General features: G+C 32.0%; 2 protein-coding genes across 2 annotated transcripts in view; one reads left to right on the top strand and one right to left on the bottom strand.

Annotated features, from left to right (window-relative positions):
- Positions 1-819: 819 nt before the first annotated feature.
- Positions 820-2,074, top strand: LOC127732833 (uncharacterized). The gene is made up of 4 exons (XM_052242013.1): positions 820-915; positions 1,301-1,336; positions 1,624-1,686; positions 1,901-2,074. Exons 1-4 carry the CDS (start codon positions 877-879, stop codon positions 2,072-2,074), a joined length of 312 nt encoding a protein of 103 aa, XP_052097973.1. The 5' UTR covers positions 820-876.
- Positions 2,075-3,230: 1,156 nt separating this feature from the next.
- The window catches only part of LOC127732891 (uncharacterized), a 140,181-nt gene continuing 123,241 nt past the window's right edge, over positions 3,231-20,170 (bottom strand). The window contains exons 2-26 of the mRNA XM_052242067.1: positions 15,235-15,273; positions 14,995-15,034; positions 14,282-14,314; positions 13,761-13,799; positions 13,342-13,365; positions 12,392-12,424; positions 11,867-11,890; positions 11,381-11,413; positions 11,011-11,025; positions 10,422-10,451; positions 10,176-10,205; positions 9,751-9,780; positions 9,273-9,305; positions 8,868-8,897; positions 8,579-8,626; positions 8,213-8,236; positions 7,657-7,698; positions 6,884-6,907; positions 6,465-6,488; positions 6,122-6,145; positions 5,565-5,612; positions 5,218-5,241; positions 4,572-4,595; positions 3,971-4,145; positions 3,231-3,567 (exon numbers count right to left, since the gene is read on the bottom strand). Of these exons, the coding sequence (XP_052098027.1) occupies positions 3,540-3,567; positions 3,971-4,145; positions 4,572-4,595; positions 5,218-5,241; positions 5,565-5,612; positions 6,122-6,145; positions 6,465-6,488; positions 6,884-6,907; positions 7,657-7,698; positions 8,213-8,236; positions 8,579-8,626; positions 8,868-8,897; positions 9,273-9,305; positions 9,751-9,780; positions 10,176-10,205; positions 10,422-10,451; positions 11,011-11,025; positions 11,381-11,413; positions 11,867-11,890; positions 12,392-12,424; positions 13,342-13,365; positions 13,761-13,799; positions 14,282-14,314; positions 14,995-15,034; positions 15,235-15,270 (915 nt within the window). The 5' untranslated portion in view covers positions 15,271-15,273 and the 3' untranslated portion in view covers positions 3,231-3,539. The remainder of the gene's footprint in view (positions 3,568-3,970; positions 4,146-4,571; positions 4,596-5,217; positions 5,242-5,564; positions 5,613-6,121; positions 6,146-6,464; positions 6,489-6,883; positions 6,908-7,656; positions 7,699-8,212; positions 8,237-8,578; positions 8,627-8,867; positions 8,898-9,272; positions 9,306-9,750; positions 9,781-10,175; positions 10,206-10,421; positions 10,452-11,010; positions 11,026-11,380; positions 11,414-11,866; positions 11,891-12,391; positions 12,425-13,341; positions 13,366-13,760; positions 13,800-14,281; positions 14,315-14,994; positions 15,035-15,234; positions 15,274-20,170) is intronic.

Raw genomic sequence — 20,170 nt, 5'->3', positions numbered from 1 at the left:
TAGTATTTATGAACGAAATATAGTGATACTAATAAAGTTTATGTTTTTATTAATCAGGAAAAGAAGAAAACAGAAAAGAAGGCCCGTGTAAGTTGTCTTTATTTATATTACTGGAATGAGGTATTAACTGTTATGAAATGAAAGTCAGTAATGGATAAAAAGTAATCCCAAATTCAAACAATAAAGAATATCTTTGATTAACAAAGAGAAAAACAAATTCACAAGTAACTGCAAGTCATGGGAATCGGTAGGAGATGATTTGTCACTGAAGATGACATATTGACATTTTGGAAGATTATTTTTATTTACATTTACATTTATAATCCGTTCATTTCTTTATTAACAGTGTGCAAAGTAGCCAATTATAGATAATATTTGTAGGTATACAGATGCCAGGTTTGCAGTGTAGTGTTTGCCGGCACAGGTGCACTGTCCAATCACAGAAGAACCCATACAGCAACTAGATTCACCTGTACCTGTGGGAAAATGTATACCAGAAAAGAAAGCTTGGTTAACCACCAAAAAAAGAAACACCAGCAAGTAAGTTACAAATAAATGTAGTGATTTGACCAAGTATAACCCTTTTCAATTTATACATGTTTTTTTTTATGTATTTCATTATATGTTACCATATTTAAGTAATTATTTCAGATTTCGTTATATAACATATACACAAAATATTGCAGCATAATGTTTGTGATACGTAATACAATTTTAACTCCCACTAATGAAGCTTTAACTTTTGTAAATAACTCACAGAAGAGGGCACCACATACATAACGGATTGGAATGTTCATATGGAAGGGAATGGACGGGATTGAGAAATTGGTGGAAATTGAATGGACACCCTGTTACAAAAGAAGAGGAAAGGATTAAATGAATGTCTCTCATATTGAGATAAGAAACGAAGAGGAAGTAAGAATTACCAAAAGTGATAGTATTTATAATGAAATAATGGTTGTCAAGAAAAAGAAATGAATATACTGGATGCTACAAAGCATCTAGTATAAGGAGCGTAAAGGCAGTGTGAATTAACAAGAATTTGTTTGTTTTTTTTTGGATAAAATAACTCTATTTTTACTATTTACGATATTCAGGGTGTTAACTCCTTTTAAACTGTTTTACGTTAAATAGAAATCAAATAAGATATCTCCTATTCCAGTTACTGTTACTGGATATCGCGTCATAAATGTCCAGAATTGTTTTCAAAATATCACATATGTAACCAATAAATGAATATGCAATTTCCATAAGAACGAACATCCATAGGTATGCGTATTTAACTACTACTATTTTTTAGGCAACAGCAACAACGCCGCCAGCAGTGGAACCAGAGGTGAGTGTATGTTCTTATATTATTATGTATATGGCGTTAAGAAACATAGGTTCATATCAATGTATGAAACATTAAAAGAAATGAAAATAAAAATTTACAAGTATGTATTTATGCCATCTTCAAGCATTCAGACTTTCCTTAATTAATTTCAAGGCAATATTTTTCGTGTAAAAATAGTAATGTGTTTAATGTAAACGATTCTTACGATGACATTTATGAACTGGATATGTAATAACTTCATAATATCCAAGGTGATATTAATAATTCATATTTTTCGGTTATTTCAGGCACCGACTACATCACTGGCTGTCACAGAAAAAAGGAGTACAGTGTCCCAGAACCTTGTTGAGGTTAGTGTATATGGTGATTTATCTTTTGAAATAATTTGCAAAAAGTAAATTTACTGTGGCAAACATGTCATAACCCCTGTACAGCGATGTTGAGAAATGGGCAAACTATAAGTAGTGATTGAAATATTATAACACACATGGTTTCAGTATAATTAATACCAATCTTCTATTTGTGACAGTCAGTTTTTGTACCTTTAAACTTATTATCTTTCAGCCTACCACACCAGCAGCATTACAGTTTCAGCCTACCACAACAGCAGCATTACACTTTCAGCCTACCACACCAGCAGCATTACACCTTCCTGAATTTGACCCATTCTTGACAAGCTTCACAGAAGATGACATCAGGTCCCTGTTCAGCTTCGAAGTAGAGGAAGACAGTGCGTAAAAACCTTTTATTTTTATCTGTATAGTTATTTATGTTTAATTAAAACTGTGGTAAAAAAGAAATGTGATTGTTCATGTTGGTATAAGCCAATGCAGGTATGTTCGATTATTTGTATGACTGTTATGTGGGTGGCAATGGTATGTATGTATGACAATTTTTTTATGTATATATGCATGTAATCCTTCAGTGTGTGTTAGCAACTGTAAATACAGTATGTGTGTATTTATGTATGTATGATTGTCTATTACCGCATGTTTGTTTATGAACGTATTAAACAACATTATACCTAATAGTACACGGCGTTCTGTTCTTTATCTGCATTTATTTTGGGTCATCATGTTGACCAAAACAGTATTTCTGTCCACTACTCACATGTATCGCTTCATGTATTTCGTTGGAGTTCGTATTCCCCACGCTTTACATTTCAGTGTTTTATGATCGTACAACTCTCTCTGGGTTTGTTTGTTTACCAGTCTTCTCGTTTACATATTGTCCTTTGGATACTGATTTCAATTTCCTTTCTGACATTGTTTGATATGTATTTAATACACATGAAGAGGGATATCCAAACACGGGAAACACACAGAACTAGTACTTACACATGACAACAGGTTATTGGTTTATGGTCGCCATCATGAACTGATTGGCTATTGTAACAAAAGTATGTCACAAATTATAAATGATATTCTTCCTAAGTCCCAAGTAACCCTATTCATTACCAGACTGAACACAGAAATAACACGAGGGGTGCCGTATACGATGCAGGAAATGTTTACCCTTATGGAGCACTTGATTTCACTGTCCGTTTTCAGTGTAGTTCATGTTCTTTCGTATTTAATAATATTGTTCAAAATTTCCTTTGTTTACTCCTAGGTTTTGATTGTCACATACCATAATATATTTCGATAAAGACGGGCGTAGAAAAATAAGATTTTATTTGATTGCCGATGAAAACTCTCCATCTAACACCAAGTAGCAACTTGACAGTCAGAATATTTCCATCTGAATTGATGCATTTCAGTCTGATTATATATTTTTTTTTTAATCATCCATTTCATTGAATTAGATCAAACAAATTGTCATCTTATAATCATCCCATGGTGAAACAGTGGCTCATATTGTAGGAAATTAATGCATGCTAATAAAAGAAAGAGGACAACAGACTACCTTTATTCCTGAATTACAACATGCATGTCAGATGCCTTTTTGGAACTATATACATGAAATGTGAAATGAAATAAGTTGGAAAATATGTATTGTCACAACGTATATAAATAATGTATAAAATAAATAACCCTAACAAAGAATAAGAGAAATAAAAGTTAAAATGTCACTGTCAAACAGACAGGCGTCATGATTGTCTTAATTCATGATTGTACAAAAACATATGTTTAAAAAGAAATGTTGAACGTAACAATGTTCAAATGTTTATAGCCAGCTGGATATCCGTGAACTGTAAACAATCCTACAAGGTAAGCTTCGTCATTGGCTTCCTAAAACAAATATGTAAAATGATAATGAGGAGTACAATTTGTGTTATATGTTAATAATGTACAGAATTAATCGTAAAATACAGAAATGTTTACGCTCATGTCTTATAACATTGTATGTCATTTTGCAACTGAAATGTAATAAACTCAAATGCTCTGTAAATGAAATAAAATGCTTAACAGGTCGCACCTTTAAACGACCACAGATGTCGAACATTGAACATTTGGGCCAAGCATAAACACTACATTCAAGCTTGATACAGCTTTAAATTTGAATTGTGATTACATATTTAACACACCATATGTATCTAACACAGAATGAATGTGGTCAAAGAACGCAACAAATTGAAATTTGACCTATTGGTCAATATATAAAATCATAATTAGTGTATTACTGTATACTGACTTCCTCAGGTTTTTCACTTTGTCCTTTAGTTGCGTCAAGGTGAATTCATTCTTCTTGAAGACTCCTTTTTCCAATCCTCTAGACAACATTATTTTTAATGCGGTTTCATTCACTGACCAATTTAGCGTTGCTGCAATCGACCCCACGAATTCACTCTGTTCTTCACTGAAAATAACTGAAATAAGATGCAGATGAAAAGGTTTAATGTTCACTGTAATACTTGTAAGCTTTTTAGGGGAAGTGGCCAAACGTAGAATGATATCTACGGAAGACAGCAACCCTTATTCTAATTACAATTACGCTTTTTTACATTATTTTGTCCTGCTGTCCTTAATGTACATGTGTTGTAGCACTCTACAGATTTGTGAAAACATTGAATAATTACGGGTACCAAAAGATGAATACTCCGGAAATTAAAATTTAAATTTCAACCAAAATTTCTGAAAACTCATGAAATATCTTTTACCAAAATGTGATGCAGATAGAAATATGTAATACAGTATGTTATTCAGACCAGTGGGAATATTTGAAGGCCATGTGGAAAAAAATCTTTCAGTCAATCGCAAATGGTTTACAAGGAATATTGATTTAAAGTCCTTACCTTTACTTTTTGCAAGAGCTGATGCTGTAAAAACAAAACATTCAAAATCTTACAACCTGATTCTTGCAGAGTATGGAAAAATCGTATCCAGTTAATTTGGAACCCCATTACTACTGTAAGAAATATCAGCCCGTAAAAGTACAACCATGTTGTAATTCATTTAAGTTACACACTTCATTAGAAGGGGTTTAATAGATAACATCAATACGAATACTTCGAGACATCTTCAGGTATAGTACATTATGGAAAAAGTATGATTTAGGTGTCACATATAAGAGAAGAAATGACAAATAACATCACCAGAAAAATATGTACATTGGTACATATTATATCCCGGAAGTTTATGTGTATCAGTTTACGTAGTATCATCATTAAGAAAGTCATACGTTTTCAGTATTTTGGTAACACGCGTACGCGTATAACTGATGGCTATTCTCCAATAAATCTTATTTTTAAAGTAAGCACACAACAATGACAAATGTCATTTGAGATCAGTATTCTATAGTAAACTTAAATTGATCGTCTGATGTTATTATACCTCATTACAAATGATTCTGATACAGTAGTAGTGGCGATGTTTGCTATTTCTTTAGAATCACAATTTCATTTCAGCTTTTAAGACAATCGAAAAAAAAAAGAAACTCACCCGATGGCGTTTGTTCACCTTCGCCTAAAATATACAATAATTTGCATGTCAGATATAAAGGATGAAACGAAAGATTCAGAACACAAGGAAATTATATGTATTGATACATAGTACATCCCGGAAGTATATGTGTATCAGTTAACGTAGTCTGTACATGTTCAGTAATTTAGTAACACCCATATCACTATATATTCTCCCATAAATCTTAATTTTACTGTTAGCAAACAGCAATGCAGATTGGCATTCACATTCATTACTGCCATATTCATGAACATTTACCCTAGCCGGGGAATATCTGTACTTTGCAGTTGTATATGTGATGATAACGACATATGGATAACACTTACTACTTTTTCTTTTTAGTACTGTGGAGGCTGCAGTTGCAACATCTGACACTATAATATAAGAAAATTAGAATGTTATGTCAGAGAAGAAGTAGCAATCAAAGCTATGTAAAAATGTAACCATTTAGATACAATATGTTATAAATAGCTGATATGTAAATTGCATGTTGTATTTAAGACAGCATTAAATGTTTTTAAAACAATGTGTTCGCCTCATTTTTACATTCTGAAGTCAAAGAATGACAAAACACTTGTAAAACGCACTCGTACAGGCATCGGTTCATCGTTGTATTCATGTGCCATTATGCACTCTGTTTGCAATCAATCATAAGGTATGGGCATAAATGTTATGTAAGGAAAAATGATTTGCAGGCAAACCTTCAGTGGGTATGACTAGAAGTCAGGGAAAAGGTAAAATTCATTAAAATTATCTTCTTATCTTGAAATACATCTTTACAAAAGATTTTTGGATTGGGATAGAATAGATCTGTCGATGTTTGCTATTTAATTAACACCTAACTTTAATTTGAGCTTTGAACACAAGCTGACTAAGACCTTACCAGATGGCTGTTGTTCAACTTGATCTGAAATATACAAGACTGCGAAGTTCAGACGTAATGGATAAAACGAAGAAACCCGCACACAAGGAAACTTTTTCAGTAAATAAGTATCAAGCGTATAACTGTCAGAATTTTCTCCTACAAATCTTATTTCTACTGTTAGCACACCACAATGAGAAAATACATTAAAAATCAATATTCCATATAAAACTTAAATTGATCGTTTCATATTTATATACATCATTACAAATGATTTGGATGGAATAGTACTGTCGATGTTTGCTATTTTTTTTTAAAATTACACTTTAATTTCACCTTGTAATACAATCAAGGAAGAACTTACCAGATGGCTGTACTTTAAGTAGGCCTAAAATAGACAAGAATTTGGATGTCAGATATAATGGATGAAACGGAAAATTCCGAACACAAGCCAATTATAACCATTTACACAAATTATATACCGAAAGTATATGTGTATCAGTTTATATTGTCTCTACATTGAACGAATACCTTACTTTTTCAGTATTTTGGTAAAACGCTTATGACTGTTGGATATTCTCCCATAAGTCTTATTTTTACTGTAAGCACACAACAAGTCAAGTGACATTAAAAATCAATATTTGCATATTTATATTAAAATGATCTTCTGATGTGTATATACATCGATACAAATGAGTTTGATAGAATAGTACTGCCGATGTTTGCTGCTGTCTTTAAATGACACTTTCATTTGAGCTGTTGATACAATATGACCAAACTTACCAGTTGGCTGTTGTTCATCTTCGCCTAAAATATACAAGAACTTTCATGTGAGATATAATGGATGAAGCGAAAAATTCAAAACACAAGGAAAATAATTGCATTTATACATATTAAATCCCGAAAGTTTATGTGTTTAAAGGCCTCTACATGAAGAAAGTTATACTGCTTCAGTATTTTGCTTACACGCGTATTACTGATGAATATTCTGCTGTAGATCTTATTTTTACTGTTACCACATGACAATGTCAAATTACATTCAAATCAATATTCAGTATTAAACTTAAATTGATCGTTTGATGGTTATGCACATCATTACACATGATTTTGATAGAATAGTACTGTCGATGTTTGCTACTTTTCAAAAATAAGTCATTAATTTTCTGACCTTAATGAAATATGGATTAAATTATTAGATGGTTGTAATTCAACTTTCCCTAAAATATACAAGAATTGTGATATCAGATATAATGGTTTAACGAAGATTTCAGAACCCAAGGAAATTATATAGATTTATACACATGACATCCCCGAAAGTATATGTGTATCAGTTTACATAGTCTATGCATTCAAGGGCCCTTACTGTTTCAGTATTTTGGGAATAAGCGTATGACTGTTTAATATTCTGTCATAAATTGTAATATTACCGTTACCACACATCAAAGCCAATTCACATTCAAATTCAATACTGCCGTATTCATTCACATATACCACCTACAAATATTCTGCACTGTGTATTTGCATATGTGTTTATAACTACCTATGGATAAACTTACTACGTTTTCTTTTCGGTAGCTTGGAGCAGGAAGGTACTAACCCTAACCATAAAAAATGAAAATTGGAATGATAAGCAGAGAGAAAGTAGCAATCACAATTGTGTAAAGTTGTTACCAAATACATACAATATGTTAGAGGTGTCTCACATTGATATTGCATATTGTGTTTAAGACATCATTAAATGTTATTCAAATAATGTCTTCGCCTCATTTTTAGACTGAAGCGAAAGAATTAGAAAGCACTTGAAAAGTGCATACGGAGAGGCATCAGTTCATCGTTGTTTTCATATGCCATACACTTTTTACAATGTGTTTGCAGTCAATCACAAGGTTAGGGCATGAATCTTTTCCAGATTCAAGTGGTTGTTACAGGCAGACGTTACGTTCGTCTAAATAGAAGTCAGAGAGAAGGCATACATCATTAAAATTATCTTCTAATGTTTATATACATCTTTATAAATTATTTTGATATAATACTTCTGTCGAGGTTTGCAATTTTCTTAAAATCATATCTTACTTTGACAATTTATTACAATCTGAAGGAAAAGAAACTTACCAGATGGCTGCATTTCACCTTGGCCTGAAATATACAAGAACTTGGATGTCAGATATAATGGATGAAACGAAGAATTCCGAACACAAGGAAATTATATACACGTATACATATTACATCCTGAAAGTATATGTGTATCAGTTAATGTATTCTGTACTTCAAAAACAAGAAATACCTTTTCATTCATTTAGTTACACGCGTATAACTGTTAAATATTTTCCCATAAGTCTTATTTTTAATGTCAGAACCCTAACAATGCAAATTTACATTCAAATTTAATACTGCCCTATTCATTCATATATACCACCGACAGATTGTCTGCACTCTGCAGTTGCATATCTGTTGATATAGACATATGGATAAACTTACTACTTTTTCTTTTCTGTAGTCCGGAGCCGGATGGAACTGACCCCATCCCTGAAATAAGAAAATTAGAAACCTAAGCAGAGAAACAGTAGTATTCAAAACTATGTAAAGTTGTTAACAATGAGGTACCATATGTTATAGGTGGCTTATATTAAAATTGCATATTGCATTTCAGACAGCATTAAATGTTATTCAAAGAATGTGGTCGCCTCATTTTTGCACTCCGAATTCATAGATTGAAAAAGCAATTGAAAAGTGGATGAGCTGTGAATACAATTTGATTAAAACTTACCAGGAATAGAACTTGCTGGTGAAAATTGGCCTAAAATGTATAAAAATTAACGAATGAATCAAAAATGCAGGACACAAAAAAAGTATACTTTTATGCATATGAATTCAAGAAAGTCCAAGTGTAACAGTTTAAGTAAAGGATATAATGAAAGAGAAACATTTATAATCTAGATGTGTATAAAAAAGAAGTTTTTCTTTCATAATTGGTAGGTTTCATTAGGTGGATTTTTTTCTACTATTTTGGACTTTTGATAGCATGTTTGCTTCAGTAGGTATGGTTTTCCAGATGCCTTTACCAATGCTTTAGTTCGACTTTTACTGATGTAGTTAAAACCCTAAGCACGGTCTGCTGATCAAAATAGAAGAGTAATAATTTGCATTTCTCTACATATAATAGTCTACTTACTCAGCATGTATTGTATCAGCCAACTCTCTTGGTCTGCAACATGTAAAAGTATTTCAGTTAATAAAATAAGATGAAGAATGGAAACGGGGGAATGTGTCAACGACGAAAAGCACAAAATAGTCCAAAGCCACCAATGAGCCCTCAGGATAATGAAGAATCAAGTACCCAGAGTATGCTGGTGAAGTTGTAAAATGAAATCAAAACGGTGACGACCACTTTTGTTAGTTTCGATGGGATATAGATATCGTGAAACATAGAACATTAAACTAACCCTAACCCTAAAGTATGAGAATTATAATGGTAAGCAGAAAAATATGTAGCAATCAAAACTATGTCAAGTTGTTACCAAATAGATGCCATATGGCATTATACTTAATTCAAATGATGTGCTCGCCTAATTTTTACACTCTGAAGTCAAAGATTGGAAAAGCACTTGAAAAGTGCATGGGATTTAAAGACAAATCTGAATAAAACTTACCAGGCATGGAACTTCCTGTTGATGCTGGCTCTAAAATGTATACAAAAATTGGATGTTACATGTAACGAAAGAATTGAAAAGTACAGAACACAAGAAAAATGTGCTTTTATACATATAAAATCCGGAAAATGTAAGTGTATCAGTTTAGGTGAACGATGTGAAGAAAGAAACATATATATATATAATAAATTTTTTTTTACACAAAACTCACACGGAAATGACTACTGATGTAACAATTATATTTTGGCTGCTATTTTTGCTATAGGTATAGGCCTGCTTGTCCTATACAAATTTGCTGTTTAATTCCATGTGCAGATAGCTGTACTTATCCACTACCTTATCGAAAGTCTCCTGGTACATGATGAAATTACTACCTTACTTGACTATTTTATGTGATAAAAAGAAGACCATAGCTTACTACATACCACTGCAATCAGGGTGCAGCTGTAAATGTCCTGCAACGATAAAAAATGTAAATAAAACAATATTCATAGAAGCATTTTTCAAAAGTGTCAATGTTTATAGAAACTATCGTTCTAAATTAAGATTTTATAATTTCTGCGAAATACCTGTGAGAACTATTGAAATGAAAGACTGTAATGCTTTCTTTGACTGATTGCTATACGTATTATACATGTCTATGAAATCAAATTGAAAAGATAACTACTTACTCTTCCCTTTTCCTCTACCAAAAACGAAACCTGCAAATAAAACTATGAAGCAATTATCAAAGATATCAAAATCGCCATAAACATCTAATGTCACTGTCAAACAAGAAATCATGATACAGTGATGCATAGACAGGTACGAAAAAAGGTTAATCATTTTGATATTGTTTTGAATCAGTGTTGACTGCAAGGACATTAAAAATGTTTATGGCATTCATACACCCTCAATGCACTTTTGTTTTAAATAGTGTATAAAGTATCTTGAATATTAGTGTTAATCCTGCATTTCGTTTGAAAGGCTTGCACCAAGTGGGTGCTATGGTGTTTTTTTTTCACGATGTTGTCAGTCGCTTTCAATTTAACTTTGGTGTTTCTTAACTGGGTAAGGCTATGTGTGTTCGGTATTTTTTTTATAACCTTCATTTTCGGAGGACTACACTTTGTTTTCTTGCAATTCTGATGCTTTTAAAAAGACATAATATTAATCTTTCAAGCAGTACATAAAACAAAGTTTTATTCAAGGTTCTGAAATTTGTCACGAAGAAGTGGTGTCGTCAGTATAGATGTATTTATTGCAGTAACTAATACTTACTTGGTGGATAACTTTCTACAAGTAAGTAAAGGAATGCTTAGAATAACATGATAAAACCTTTCAGACGGCTCATACAAACTGTTGCAATTTTCAATGAATACAGAAGCAATTTAGTATAAAGGTAACAGACATGTAACAAGTATTAATCGATAAGTTTTTTTGATGTCTGAAATAGAAATTGCCCAACCATGATCTGTCTGTTCTTCGTTTTCTTTTATTTTTCTTCGCAATTATTTTACACATGGGCGTGCTTGTCATTTGACGTTTCAACTTGGTAAAACTTTATAATCAAAATATCACCGATGTCATGGATGATGAAATTAGAAACATAACTTGGTAATTGAACTTATGGCCAATTAAGAGTCCTTACCTTCCCTATCGTCTTCTTTCTTCTCTTCTGTATCTACCAATGAATAATTTTGCATTTAGTACAATGATTTTTTTAGACATGAAACTGGTACAGTTCAATACGACAGAATTAATAACAGTAGTTATAAGGAAGCCAAAAGTACGGAATAAGAGATTTAGACCGTATCCAGATAAGGTATGAGGGTGAACTCATGGCTCAAATTAATCGATAATACTACCTAAGCAAGATTAACTGGTTTCGTTGAGGTCCACTGGCTTTAGACCTTACCCAGATAAGTTATGAGGGTGAACCCATGTCTCAAAATAATTGATGATGCTACCTAAGCCAGATTAACCGGTTTCGTTGAGATCCACGGACTTTATATCTTATCCAGTTGAGGTATGAGGATGAACACATGGCAGTCGCAGGTATTGTTTCTTTATATAATTACTTGTATTATAAATGAAGATACACTGCCTTCTTAACATTTTCTTTTACATTTCTTACCTGAAATCTGCAGCACTTTATCATCTGAAGTAAGAAATAAGTGTATAAATAATCAAAAGTACGTTCCTAAACTTCTGACAATTTGTGCAAAGAAACCATACAACTCTTAGTACATTTGCAAATGATGTAAATGAATGGGTACTTGAAACAATGTAGTATCAGTTTTCGACAAATTTCATTTATTCATTGCCTTTAGACATGGATACAAAAGATGAATCAAATGTCTGATAGGGATTACAAATATACACATCTATACCAAAGAAGTTGAAGAATTTCTCTGATATCTTGTAGTATTTCAAACTGTTTTTTTTTAACATCAATGATTGATCTCCGTGTTAAAATGATTGGACAACTATGATACCTACATAATATTTCACAATTATTTTACACATGGGAGTGCTTTTCTATATACTTTTCCACTTGATAAAACTTTATAATAAAAAATCAAGACATCACTGATGTCATTGATGATGAAATGGAAATATAACTTAGTACTTGAACTGTTGACCAATTAAGAGTCCTTACCTTCAGAAGTGCTTGATGTCTTCTCTTCTACATCTACCAATGAATAATTTTGCATTTAGTACACTGTTTTTTTTCCACATACAACTTTTACAGTTCAATACGAAAGAACTAATTACAGCAGTGATAGGAAAGGCAAAAGGACGGAATGAAAAATGGACATTTGCCATTTGAAGGTACCAGAAAAGATAATCTCTTCGAATGTCAGCCATTTGAAAATGAATGTTTCTTTGCGCATGATCACTATTTTAATGTTGTCTTTTGCAATGTACAATTTTGCAAATTTTGCAAGATTCTGTCTGAAAGGAGGAGGTACGGTCAGGCAACGAGTATGAACTACACAGCAGGTTCGAATTCTAAGATTTTAGTAAACTTGGATTGTCAAACTTTTTCAATCATATTGGACATTTTGAAGTTATAGTTTTAATATAGGTCATTCGGACGTCATAGATCTCAATCTTTATTTTTCTACATCTTGTGAATTATTATTAGTCACGTCAGATTTTAAAATCTGTTGAATAAACATACATGTGGGTAACTCTGATGTAGGAAAAAACTTTCTAAAACTGTACAAAATGAATGCAACAGTAGAATACCGCTGTTCAATAGCCATGATTACAATAAGAGAACACAGATCGGGGTAACCAACTAAAACAGAGGGAAACACATCAACTACAAGAGGAAAACAAATGGTGATATGAAATGAGCATGTTTGAATACTTTTAGACTTTCATAACGTTACAGACTGCAGCACGTAGAGAATAATGCCAATAAACTTCTGAATACATCAAAGGCAATTATTTCGCCTTTACTTTTTTTTTTTTTTAAATTCAGTCCAAAATAACAGTTATTGGACATACTTCTTTAGTCGCAGGTATTATTTCTCTATGTAATTACTTGTTATATGAATGAAGATATATTACCTACCTCACATTTTGTTTTAAATGTCTTACCTGAAATCTCCTCATCTTCATTTTCTGAAGAAGAAAAGGAGTGTATAAATAATAAAAATTATGTTCCTAAATTTGGGGCAATTTGTATAAAGAAATCATAAACTTGTACCTCAAAGGCGTCTGGTGCTAATGAATTGGTATTTGAAACAATTTATTAACAGTTATTGACAGATTCCCTTTCGTCTTTGCCTTTATGCATTGATACAAAAGATGAATCAAGATGTCTGTAGGATAACAAATATATACATCTATACCAAAGGAGTTGAATTATTTCTCCAGTAACATCGATCTTATAGTATTTCAAACTACTTTTCTGAACCATCATTAATTGACATAGAATAGGTAGCAATTGAGAAAAACATATATAAGTCGTGAATAAAATACAGATATGTCCAAAGATTATTAAAAACAGTTCTTACCTATGTCTTTTGCTTCTGTCTGTGTAACCCTTAATTTCCCTGAAATAAGCCAGTTAAAATATGCATTACATCTAGACTAGTATTTTTAAACTTTAATTATCGGTTTGTAATGATTTGACAAATCATTTAATCAGCTGAATTTTGCTGTTTTTGTTTCGTGTGAAATATAATGATATTAAACTCATTGCAAATACTAATATAGATGAGATAGTTTGACTTCAGTTTCCAGAAGTACTGTCGAATCGTATTTTTAAGTCAGGTTTTCGGCTTTTAACTTCACTCATTTAACATAATATTCTGCTCAGTGTCGATCAATTCATAGACACATAACCTTGAAAGTGTATTCTGAGCTTTCTCATTTTTTTCTCTTTATATTGTTATCATTACTTCTTCAAACTCTTAGCAGATACATAATATCTATGTTGTTTTGCATGAAAGGCAAGAAAATTTTTTTTAAATATCACACAAAGGTCACAAAATATTAATCTGGTTCATGAATAATTAAGTGCTCATTAACTTACTTTCAACAAACATTTTCAGGTCTTTAACAGTTGCTGAAAGAAATGTGGCAGGCATTAATTGTTTAGTACTCTTAGGCTTTCCTAACCCATTTCAGGTTACAGCATGAATCAAAAATACAATTATATACGTGACCATGCAACACTCAATATTTTACACAACCCAATTTATGATATGATCTGTTTATCCAGCTGGGTACATATAATATAATTTGGAAAAGAATATAACTTTTAATCTTTCTGATCGTAGAAATCATTTTGCTCAGCATTGCTTTTGAAAACTTTATTCAGATTTGTTGTCAAAACTTCTTGCAGTGTCATACAGACCGTACGAATATGAAGTTATAGTAACATTAAGATTATAAACTGGGTTCAATTATCATACTTTCAATTTTACCGGCTGAACTTAGTACGTAAGTGGTACTATCTTCGTTGTACGGCCTTTATTTTTTCCTTTGACATATTTTGGTTATAAAAAGGACCTTGTATATTCAGTGGATAAATATGGCAATGTTGACAGACACTGGTACTATTTGGCAGTTTGCGTAATCCCCTTTCCTGTGATGTAGTTTTCATATTATGAAGGGAGTCACTAAGTATTAGTCAGTGAAACATCGAAATCGTCTATATAGAAATAAATTTGAGATCGTTTTGACCAGATGAACCGGAATATCCCCCATAACAACCATATGTTATAATAATGCAAACAATCCTACCTATGTGCTGCTCCCTTATTTCGCTCTTCAGATCTTCGCCCTGAATGAAATCAAATTGAATTGGTTACAAATAAAATACCAATTCATATTGGAATATTAATCCTATACTGAAATATTATATTGACGTGAAAAGCCACATAATGCTCACTTTAAGTCATAACATGGTAAGTTCAGTAATAAAGGAAAGTATATGAAATAAGTAGAGTATCAACAGATCAAGTAATATATAACTATACCTACCAATTCGTCAAATTTGTCTTTCATCCAAGATTCCATCTTCTGAAGAAAAGAAAAGGATAGTTAAATTGAATATTCAGGCTAGGATTAGGCTTACAAAAATAAATGTCTGAAGACACTCCACTATTATTTATTTAGGTGAAACGGTATTTAATCGCTAAAAATATGCATTCTTTATTTTAAAATCGCATTATGGAAATTGATATCCATTTCATTCCTAAATAATTGGTAGGTATAAAGCTACACCTTGGTACAACAATTTCGTGTGCTCCTACATTAAACAATGGTCTCCTTTTATAAATAGGAAAAGCTACTTCCACGGTCTTCTGCTTTGTGATTGGAAGGGTTCATATCTAACGGGTATATCCTAACCCTAACCAATGTATATACTAGGAGCTATATATTCAGTATGGAGTAAGCCAACAGTTAATTATAACATGCTAATTCCTGGTACAACATTAACATATGCTCCACCTGACTGTGTTATACAATGGCAATGTATATTTGTTATCGACATTAACAACAGGAGAAAACTTACGTATCTGTCAAAAAGCAATGAGAATACCCAGGTTTAGGTCAAAAAAACTATTTTGAAACTCACACCCACACACCTTTTTCTCCGGAGGAAGGCATACACACTGCTCGTTCAAATATAGATTGAAATATGACGTATTTTTTTTTCGCAACCTGTAATCAACAGTTGAACTGTTAGGACCAAAATAGCAAAACTAATTACACATTGGTACAACATGTTCGAATGAATCTGTAATCAACAGTTGAACTGTTACGACCAAAATAGCAAAACTAATTACACCTTGATACAACATGTTCGAGGGCTCCATCTGTAAAAAACAATCTGTATTAAGGAATGAGGAAATATTTTTCTTTGGACTTGTACAGGCTGTTACAAAGGGTCAATATGTACCTAAAGATTTTGGGTCCCTTTACAGATTGCTGTTCTGTGTGAGTAAAGGCTCCGTGTTTAAGGCCGTACTTTGACCTATAATGGTTAAATTATTATACATTGTGACTTGGACGGAGACTTGTCTCATTGGCAACCATACCACATCTTCTTATTTATATTTACTGAAGCAGCCGTTATTTGGTATGGAACGCCGGCGCTGACTTATGCGACTGAAATTGCTGGTACAACAATTCAAAGTGCTCCACTTAAATATTTATGTAACGATAGCAATGCAAGTCTTTGTACGGCCGTAAAAAAAAACGGCAGGAGACACAAGTCTTTGTCCGAAGACATTCCCCTATTTTTTTTTTTTCAAAATCTGAAATCATTTGGAATTACATGCAAAGCACTAATAAAGTACACATGTGAACATGCCAAAACTGAAACATAACTAAAACTGAAGCACAAGTAAAACTTAAGCACAAGTAAAAATGTAAGCACATGTAAAAATTAACCAAAAATAAAAGATAAAGCACACATGCAAAGTTCAAGACATAATGCAGACATTTACAGCTAAAATTAAAAAACTATATGAAAAGGTTATATACCGGGAAGGTCTTTCTTTCAATGCGGGGGGCCACGATAATAAACTGAAGAACTATTTATAATTTGTGAAATTGATACGGAATATTTGTTAAGTAGGTATTGGTATCTTCCGGTAAACTTTATGAGAACAAAGACGAGACGTTCTTTGACTAAACCTTGTGTCATAAACTTGTAAGATTCTGTTCACACCAAAATTAACTTTCAGTTATCATGTTCACACCAGAAAATGATTTCAGCGTCATGTTCACACCAGAAACTGCTTTCAGGGTCGTGTTCACACCAGAAACTGATTTCAGGGATTGTGTTATTGTGTACGGATAATACATCGGGGATAAACTTCGTAAAAAGGTAAGTTATATTGATCTGTTATAGCAAATTACTAGCCCATAGTTAGCGTATACGCCAATGAACATGAATTGTGATAAAATATAAAGGATACGTTCTTCTTTTCCGTAACAAAATGTATAGATCTTTGTAAGGATGGTCACTAATTGTATCAGTTATAGATAAATATAACGGCATTTTCTATTCCCTGATAACATGAAATTTGTTGTCATGTATTTTATATTTAACATTACATTTAGTAATTGGGTTTTCCTGAAAGCAATTTTGATGTGAACATAAATACATTTTTAAACGATTATCTTTTTCCAGACTAAATTATATCAGAAAAAATATATTGACAGCCTATATTGACAGCCTATACAGACACGAATACTTTCAAATTATGTTGTTACAACAGTATTGAAGATAAGACTGACCTGTTTGTATGCTTTATTTTCCGTTATGTCTGTCACTGCTGAAATTAATTTCTGGTGTGAACATGATATGTCTGACTACCGGTAAGATCATTCTTTCAATGAGGCTAAGCACCATAATACATTGAAGAACTACTTCAATAATATTGATTGATTAGTGTTGCTAAACTTATATTTAGGTGGAAATTTACCCTTCTTACAGCCTGTACAAGTGGGAAATGTCAGTAAATAGACTCGCATACCTATCGTTTCATAAACATTTCAGTGGAGCACATAATTCCTGCCGCCGAATTCAGTGACGGCGTTTTATACCAAATAACTGCCGATACAGTTACGTATATTTAGGTGGAAATTGACCCTTTTTACAACCTGCACAAGTGCCAACAGATAGATTTCCTCATTCCTAAACAGAGATTGTTATTTACACACGGACCACTCCAAAATGTTGTACCAAGGTGTACTTCGTTATGTAGTATTGACATTATTTAGGATGTATACCAACTGTTTTTCATTGAATCTGGTTCTAAAGCAATGTCGTTGCTTTTTCGTCCTAACAATTCAACTGTAGATTAAAACCGGAGACAAAATAGGACATATACAGTGAGCATGCCTCCCTTCTTAGAAAAAAAAGGGTTGAAATTTTAACAGAAGGTTTTTGACATATACTTGGGTATTTTCAGTGAAGTTTGTAACATATACTTGGGTTTTCTCCTGTTGTCAATGTCGGTTAAAAATATCCATTGCCATTGTACATTGCATAGCTAGGTGGAGCACAAGATAATGTTGTACCAGGTATTATAACTTTTTCAAATCAACTTGGATTTTCATCAAACTATGCAGCTATATTAGTAATATATTGATCTTACTGAATCACAGGTCATAATGTAGTTTGGTGTGTTGCTTACAAATTTCTAGGTAAAAAAAGATTGAATTTGCAGTTCGGACTATATTCAGATAGTACACTTTAATTTTTTTTTTTAACTTTTTCAAATCAACTAGGATTTTCATCAAACTATACAGCTATCTTAGTGATATATTGATCTTACTAAATCATAGGTCATTATGTAGTTTGGTGTATTGCTGTCAAATTCAAGGATTAAATTAATCTAGGTCCAAAAAGCTTGAATTTGCAGTTCCGACTATACTCAGATAGTACACTTTAAATCTTTTTATAACTTTTTCAAATCAACTAGGATTTTCATCAAACTATACAGCTATCTTAGTAATATATTGATCTTACTAAATCATAGGTCATTATGTAGTTTGGTGTATTGCTGTCAAATTTATGGATTAAATTAATCTAGGTCAAAAAAGCTTGAATTTGCAGTTCGGACTATATTCAGATAGTACACTTTAAATCTTTTTATAACTTTTTCAAATCAACTTGGATTTTCATCAAACTATGCAGCTATATTAGTAATATATTGATCTTACTGAATAACAGGTCATTATGTAGTTTGGTGTGTTGCTTACAAATTTATAGGTAAAAAAAGATTGAATTTGCAGTTCGGACTATATTCAGATAGTACACTTTAATTTTTTTTTTAACTTTTTCAAATCAACTAGGATTTTCATCAAACTATACAGCTATCTTAGTAATATATTGATCTTACTAAATCATAGGTCTTTATGTAGTTTGGTGTATTGCTGTCAAATTTAAGGATTACATTAATCTAGGTCCAAAAAGCTTGAATTTGCAGTTCGGACTATATTCAGATAGTACACTTTAAATCTTTTTATAACTTTTTCAAATCAACTTGGATTTTCATCAAACTATACAGCTATCTTGGTAACATATTGATCTTACTGAATAAAAGGTCATTATGTAGTTTGGTGTATTGCTGTCAAATTTAATCTAGGTCAAAAAAGCTAGGATTTGCAATTTTGGACAAAATTCAGCATTTCAGATAGTACACTTTAATTTTTTTTATAACTTTTTCAAATCAACTTGGATTTTCATCAAACTATGCAGCTATATTAGTAATATATTGATCTTACTCAATCACAGGTCATTATGTAGTTTGGTGTGTTGCTTACAAATTTCTAGGTAAAAAAAGATTGAATTTGCAGTTCGGACTATATTTGGATAGTACACTTTAATTTTTTTTATAACTTTTTCAAATCAACTAGGATTTTCATCAAACTATACAGCTATCTTAGTAATATATTGATCTTACTAAATCATAGGTCTTTATGTAGTTTGGTGTATTGCTGTCAAATTTAAGGATTAAATTCATCTAGGTCCAAAAAGCTTGAATTTGCAGTTCCGACTATATTCAGATAGTTCTCCTTAAATCTTTTTATAACTTTTTCAAATCAACTTGGATTTTCATCAAACTATACAGCTATCTTGGTAACATATTGATCTTACTGAATCAAAGGTCATTATGTAGTTTGGTGTATTGCTGTCAAATTTAATGAAGGTCAAAAAAGGTAGGATTTGCAATTTTGGACAAAATTCAGCATTTCAGATAGTACACTCACCTTAATTTTTTTTATAACTTTTTCAAATCAACTTGGATTTTCATCAAACTATGCAGCTATATTAGTAATATATTGATCTTACTCAATCACAGGTCATTATGTAGTTTGGTGTGTTGCTTACAAATTTCTAGGTAAAAAAAGATTGAATTTGCAGTTCGGACTATATTTGGATAGTACACTTTAATTT

Source organism: Mytilus californianus, unplaced genomic scaffold (genome assembly GCF_021869535.1).
Source record: "Mytilus californianus isolate M0D057914Y unplaced genomic scaffold, xbMytCali1.0.p SCAF_29, whole genome shotgun sequence".
Classification (NCBI taxonomy): Eukaryota; Metazoa; Mollusca; class Bivalvia; order Mytilida; family Mytilidae; genus Mytilus; species Mytilus californianus.
This window is presented reverse-complemented; position numbering and strand designations above follow the sequence as displayed.

Coding starts and splice junctions, on each gene's coding strand:
- LOC127732833 (XM_052242013.1), top strand. CDS start 877: ATGAATGTCTCTCATATTGAGATAAGAAACGAAGAGGAA. Junction 916..1,300: donor AGATAAGAAACGAAGAGGAA/GTAAGAATTACC, acceptor ACTATTTTTTAG/GCAACAGCAACAACGCCGCC. Junction 1,687..1,900: donor TGTCCCAGAACCTTGTTGAG/GTTAGTGTATAT, acceptor ATTATCTTTCAG/CCTACCACACCAGCAGCATT.